The following is a 7,250-nucleotide window of genomic DNA, read 5'->3' as shown; positions in this document are numbered from 1 at the left end:
AACATATATATATATATATATATTGGGTCGTCCGGAAAGTCCGTGCGTATTTTCCGGACGACCCAATATACCTACATATAAAATTACACTAGCTTATTAAAGATATTTTCTTTTAGGACTTAGAAAATCTTAGAAAAGAGATACGAACATTAAATCAACAGTCAACAAATCTTGACGTGAGATTAAATAAATCTCTAGATAACAATGAGAAACTTCGAAATGAATTAAAATGTAGCCAGATAAAAGAGAAGGTATAATAAAGTAATTTGAAGTATGTTTAAATCGATAATTATTTAAAATAATACGAGCGTTACTACAAAACTTGATAAAAATATATTTATTCGGTATATACCCGGTTACCCAAGTATACAGGTATTTCAGCCTACATTGATAGCCCTGTTAGTAATGTTTCATTTTATCTTAAACAAAGATAAAATGATTCACTGTGTTACACTGTGTCATCTTTTTTGCTGGATAACATTATATTTTTATCAAATTTCAACGTGAACACATCTGTATTCCAAATAAATGCTTTTAAGGGGATCCTTAGAAAAAATCCTAAAGATGATTAATCATACTGTAAATAGCATTCTTATACAAACGATTTATGTGTCATTAGGTGCGGCCCATTTGATGCTACAAATGCTTCAAAACTTTTGATTGAACAATCAGAAGAAAGAATTTTATTAACTGACCAATCAAAAAATGCTTCGAAGCATTCGTAGCATCAAGTGGACCATAGCCATTGACACATCATTACATACTACTACATCGAGTTCACTTACACGCTGTAACAATTGTTCGCTGCCAATCACAGTTACTTCTGCGTAGGAAATTTTTTTTCTAGCGCTGTGATTAGCTTGTGCGCAAGTGATTCGTGTGCAATTGATATACATTCTACATCATTATCTCACGCACATGTACACATACATTTTCGTATAATAATAACGTTTTAATTAGACGTTTAAGTCGAATTTTAAGAACTCCATAGTGTTTCTTCATATAAACTACTAGTCTGTGGATCACAATTTCATAAATGCACAGCTTTTATATGAAGCAAATGGTTACGACGATAGCATTTGCTTTAGAGCGTCATATTGGATTAAGAAATGGTAAAGATCTTAATTTGAAATTTTTTATTCTCAGCATACTCTCCACAGACACGTATTAATGTATACTTTAATCCTGGAAAAGGATTTTCGAATCACTAAAAGAAGAAAAAGTAATTGTTATACAAAAATTGTATGCTTTAGTCGATAATACAGACTTTAGGATCCTTTTAAACTTGTACAATTTAAATCTGTGACACATTTCATCCACTTTGCAGGAATTGTTAAAACAAATTAGAAAAATGCAAGAAGATAAGGAGTTAGCCATAAAAAATTTGGAAGAACAGCGATGGAAATTGAGTCAAGCATTTAAGAAACAAACACTACTCGTAGATAATTTGAAAAAACAAAACGTATGTATTGTATATTATATCATTAATTTCTTCTATTTATGTAGAGGAAAAGGTGGAATAAGGCGGACCGCAGAGTAAAATGGTCCATTTACTAAATCTTATGTAACTCTCCACTTGCTGAATAAACAAAATTAGTTTTCTTTTTGATGTTTTCTAATTGTTAAAAAGTTACGTTAATATAAAACTGTCGTGAATTATATTTATAAAGAAATATCAAATTCTTCCAAATAGATTTCATTATCTAATTTCTTAGTGTTACATTTTGAGTAGTTAAAATTGCATATTTAATATTAAAAAAATCTTTTTTTTAATGTTTCTGATTATTTGGAAGTAATATTTCATTAGTCACATTTAAAAAATAATTTTTATATGGATAAAAAAAAAATAAAAATATTAACATTAAAACGTTAAAATTAAATATTATCATGTAGGGTAAAATGAATTAATTTATATATTTTTTCTACTTATATATTTGTTCTAATTTGAGAAATATTTTACCTACTTCTCTTCTTTTTTAATCATTTCTCTAGTTGCTCAGAATGCCTAGAAATTTATACACTTGTATTCAATAAAATTAAAGGCTCACTTGTTCCACCCTATAAAAATAGACAACTAAGCTTTATTTGCTAGTAAAATATTTCGCAAAAGTTAAAATTAATAAGAAAAGTTAATCGGCTCGATTATTGCGCCTACACGTAAATATATTAATATTAAATTAATTTCTCTTTTTACTAAAAAATATTTAATAAATGATAAATAGTTCTGATTTAATTAGTTAAATTATTTCTCGGTCTTCATATTCCCTCAGTTTATTACTTAGACTTGGTTCATTTTACTCCATTAGATAGTCCATTTTATCCCACCTATGGGTTAAAAGAATCAAATTAAATTTTATAAAAATAATTAATAATAATAGAAACTTTTGCAAGATTTGAAAATTTAACATTATGATCTTGTAATGAACATTTTAACGTTTCTTCATGTTAAATTTCATTAATTTTTTATCAATAAAAAATGTATAGCTATTTCCGCTTAAAAGGTCCGTCTTATCCCTTCTTCCTTTATTACATAAATTAAGACTTTGAGAAGTTATTAGAATAGAAATCTTAGAATATTTGATGTACCTTAAGGGAATGTTGGAGCGATTGCAGAACCTTGATTGAAAATAAAACGTGAACTACATATTACGTTATCAAACAGCGATATAAGGCGTAATCAACAAAATAAAGATATCGTTTCAGATATTTTCGACTTAAATTTATTTAAGATTAATAAGATTTAGAAATATGTAAATAAAACACATTTATAGTTGTTCAAAATTAATGGAAATATCATCTCCGTACCGTGATCTAAATTTCACATATTTAAAAAAAGACTTTTTTATTCATCTGTTTTTAGCATTAAAATGTTCCACATGTATTCTCTTAATAGATATTTTTGAAATAAATACTGTAGACTGAAAATTTGTTGCCTGTTAATATTATAAATAACCTTACTCTTTTTATGGTTAATATTTTTTTAACAAAATGTAAAAAAATTATTTGAATTTATTGAAAACATATCTCTTTAGTTCTCATCTTCATATACATCATTAGTGATTATCGACTGCTCATGCACCCTAGCGGCGGTTTTAAGCATTAATCGGCACTGCGCGAGAAAGCGTACTGCAGTGTCGCGTGTCTGGTCACCCATCGCTGCTGGTCGCCGCATCGTTATGTCGTGCGCAGGTCATACGAGTGCTCATTAGAGGTTTTGTATTGTTTTTTTTTGTCTAGTGTAGTTTCGTGAGTCGAAGAGTACGAATTATAAATCTTGGAGCGAAATCGAGGCACAGCGTGACCATCTCGCGTGTGATCGCGCGTCGCGTAAACCGTTGGAAATGTTGGGACGTACGTTGATATACGCTTCTGACGATTTCGGCTGGGGTCACTGAAGAGTGGTATTCGCGCGAGCAATGGCGCGAGCGCCTCGACGCGCTGCAGGAACGACGTGTGTACGGTGTAGATGATACATCGGAGCCCAATCCGCGTGGTATGTTGTTTACGTTGTGCGCGAGGATCTATCGTTCGCGTTACGACGGCGCAGTATACAGCTCGAAGGATCTTGAGCGCGAGCCTCGTCGTGAGCCGCCATGAGACGCATTAGCGGTAAGCCATCGTCACGAATGCTGCCAAATGTTACGTCCTCGTATTCAGTTCTCGATTCTCTTTCATCTTTTTCGCCGAACGATATTCGCCTCGTCCTCGTTCTCGTTGAAAATGATTGTTTCTCGACTTTCGCGTCTTCGTATCGAGATCGATTATATTACATTGGTCGGTCATATCTTTACATATGCTTTGTGCATGTGTGAATGTGTACATGCGTGGCGCATTGCATGTGTGTACGCTGGCTATTATGTACTGTTATGTTTCTATAATCTTATATCGAAGCGAAATACTTTGTTATCCGGTTGACTCTGTGTAATAGTATCATATTAATTTACATACTCTTTCGTTAGTAGGTAATTTAAGAATTTATTTTTTTATCAAAGATAATGATGTTGATATGTTAAGTAGAACCGATATTGTTACAAGAATAAACTACAAATTTTGCAGAATTTTATATTTTAATTTTCGAACTGAAAAGTTTAAAAATAATTAAATACAATTTATTTATTTTTGGGAATGTATTTTAATACACAAAATTTATTAGTAAAGAATATTAAAAAATTTGCAATTATATATTTTAAATATATTTATGTAGATGTACTACAAAAATAATAATGCTAAAAGATAATTCCAAATAAATTATAATTAATTATATTAATTAAATCTTATTAGTATATTTTAATTTAAATTTATATTAAAGTTTTCTTATTTTATTTAAATGTACAGGGTTAAGCTGGAATCAGATTACGCATTGAAAGTTGAGATTGAAGATTGGAAGGTTAAAATTTATGACCAGTCAAAACGATAGGAGTTAAAACTTCTTTGTCTTCATTGATCAAATTTCAATCTTTAATCTCAATCTTCAATGCATGGTCTGATTCTGGCTTAAAAAAAAAACTATTCAGCATTTGTAGTAGATAGTACACATCATATTGAGTAAAATAAAACCTTCGTGAACATAAGTTGAAAGCTCAACCACTTCTGAGATAAATACTTTTATATATTAGCATCATGAATGATTTACTGGTTTTTACGTGTCGCATACGATGTTTACCTCAATATTTAAACATGTTTTAAATGATCTCATTTAATTTCTATATATATTTCATAACAGAAGATTTCATCAGCAATCAGTCAGTTGTCATTAATCAGAGATTAGTAATCTACATGTTACTTAGTAATTACACAGTTATAACTGATTGCCAATGAAGTCTTTTGTTATGAAATATGTATGGAAATATCTATGCCATATAAATGCTGAATGGTTTTTTTGTGCACTCTGTCTAATTGTTTATGTGATGAAGAATTTATGGACAAATTTATTTTGGAGCATTTTTTATACATATATATGTATATAATATTACACTTATACACACAGTATACTTTGCACTTAATTAGATTAAAAATATTAAATATATCATAAAATGAAATTAAAAAGGGTTTAGCTGTTTTTCCAGAGTAAAATTCTTTTCTTCTTAAACCTGTCAATTGCAAATATGTTTTATTATTCTTTTTTTTGTTTTGTATATTTATCTAATTATATTTTTTAAGTTGAAAAAAATATTTCTAATAAAATTATGATGATTTTATAAATGATTTTTGTGTTTGTTAACATACAAGGTGATTAAGAACGAGTACGGGAACAAACAAATTGGTTAGAAGATAATTCTGAGAAAAAAATGTTATATAAACTTAGATAATACTTATATAATTACAAAAATTTTAAAATTTTCCTATTATAGTAAAATCATATGCTTGACAGGAATTGATCTTTGAAAAATCAAAATAAAACAAAAACAGAAGAATATGCAAATATCGCAAACAACACAAAATCCAAAATTATGACATAAGATTTTTAAGTCGTCTAATAGATGCAAAAAAAGTCTTATGACTTGATTTTAAACATTTTTTGTTTTCTGGGATGATTTATTTACGATACTTAAACTTGAATATATGCATTGCATCGACGAATTAAGGAATTAAGGAATGATGTATACGATATAATACATTATTTATATAAATTCATTTGACGTATCAATAATTTTTTGAAGAAATTATCCATTGACTGATGTTTCATATTTTTTTGTTTTATGTTGATTCTTCAGGCCACTTTATGAGTTTATTCGGCATATTTTCAAGAATTTTTTTTCAGTAGTAAAATGCAATTAATTTAATCAAACTTTTTACACTTTATTTGTCACTTATTCAAGATTGTATAAAAATTTTTTTAAACGATTTCACGCATGCGCGGCTTCAAAATGGCGGCTGAAGTGAAGGTGGAAAAAAAAGTTTGGACCCTGAAATCTCCAGTTCTAATCGTCTGAAACAAAAAATCCAAAAAGATTCTTAAAATATATGTTAGTGGCTATATCCCGTAGTAGAATGAAACGATTTGGGCATTAAAAAAAAAATGGCGGACTTTAGAATTTTTTCACCCCTTTTTTACCCCTAAAATCGTCTAAAAAAGGGGTTAAAAGTAAACGAAAAATTCTAATTCCACTAGGGGCTAAAACTACATAAATTCTGAACAACCCCTGAAAATTTCAGCCCGATCGGTTAAATAGTTCTCCCAAAATCGTGGTCCAAAGGTCGAAAAACGTAGTTTCGAGAAAAACGCGTTTAAAGTTTTGTGTTGACAATTGTTAGTAAAATTATAAAAAAAAGCTTCTTACGCTCAATTGGCGATGCCTGCTCTAACTATTTGTACACTAATTCTACATACTTAAGGTACCCGAAAATGATGCTTTTGGGAAATCGAAAATTTTGAAAAATAAACCCATAAAGTGGCCTTCAGAAGTCACTTCTCATCAAATGTGCGATTTTACTATATCAGCAGCAAAAGCTTAGAACTTTTATAACTACATACATAAATATTGAGAATAGAGATATTCTTTAGAATGATCTTTCGAACAATTTGGCAAAGTTTGTTACATTTGTTCTGTATAATCACTCTGTATAAACATTTTTTAATAAAGTAATTTTCACGTTTATATAATACACAACCATCTTACATTCTTTCAGATGTAACATTTTTACACTACTGTATGTACAAGTTTATTTATTGAAAAATAGGAATATATTTATAATATATTTTTATTAAGTATAAAAAAAATATTAATAAGAAGATAGCGAGTTTTGAGATTGTAAATTGTCAAATGGAATGAGCCATAATTTATTCAAAGGAGGAGGTTAAGTGTATTATATATATACTAACACTATAAAAGGATTTGGATGGAAGAGTTTTGTTTCTGAAATTCTGAAAAAATTGCAATTGGGTGTCTGATCTGCTGTACGATAGGTATTAGAACTGTATGTCGGTAAGTAAGAAAGCGATATAACAAAGCAAACTGAGGCACCCGGTTATACTTTTTTTTTTATCTTCCAATTGATAACAGTTTGAATCTCCGCAATGTTAAGGGGATGCTGAAGCCTCCTGTATTACCGATAAAACTAGCGTTTTTGATGTTTTTGTTCCTGTCGAATTTCTTCATAGTGTTTTCACAGAATAAAAATTCCTTTTTCACAATTAAAATGTACGTACTAATGTACTTGTCGCTGGTGTATTTTGTGTTCAAAGCTGAAAACAAATAAAAAATTACAGATTTCTTTATCCATTTTTATCTCACAAGTATATATATATA

General features: G+C 29.2%; 2 protein-coding genes across 3 annotated transcripts in view; both read left to right on the top strand.

The window, feature by feature from the left end:
* The window catches only part of LOC108753616 (uncharacterized protein PFB0765w-like), a 4,324-nt gene extending 1,624 nt beyond the window's left edge, over positions 1-2,700 (top strand). The window contains exons 3-5 of one of the 2 annotated variants that reach the window (XM_018495377.1): positions 117-251; positions 1,328-1,462; positions 2,593-2,700. In XM_018495377.1, coding sequence (XP_018350879.1) covers positions 117-251; positions 1,328-1,462; positions 2,593-2,625 — 303 coding nt within the window. In that variant the 3' untranslated portion in view covers positions 2,626-2,700. Of the gene's footprint in view, positions 1-116; positions 272-1,327; positions 1,463-2,592 lie in introns of those variants that run through there. The other variant, XM_018495378.1, reaches the window with a different exon arrangement.
* A 451-nt stretch (positions 2,701-3,151) lies between these two features.
* Positions 3,152-7,250, top strand: part of LOC108753628 (caskin-1) — a 14,952-nt gene continuing 10,853 nt past the window's right edge. The window contains exon 1 of the mRNA XM_018495398.1: positions 3,152-3,609. Within this exon, the coding sequence (XP_018350900.1) occupies positions 3,594-3,609 (16 nt within the window). The 5' untranslated portion in view covers positions 3,152-3,593. The remainder of the gene's footprint in view (positions 3,610-7,250) is intronic.

This window comes from Trachymyrmex septentrionalis, unplaced genomic scaffold (assembly GCF_001594115.1).
Source record: "Trachymyrmex septentrionalis isolate Tsep2-gDNA-1 unplaced genomic scaffold, Tsep1.0 scaffold7, whole genome shotgun sequence".
Lineage (NCBI taxonomy): Eukaryota > Metazoa > Arthropoda > Insecta > Hymenoptera > Formicidae > Trachymyrmex > Trachymyrmex septentrionalis.
Note: the sequence above shows the minus strand (reverse complement) of the source record. Positions and strands in the feature narration are given on the sequence as shown.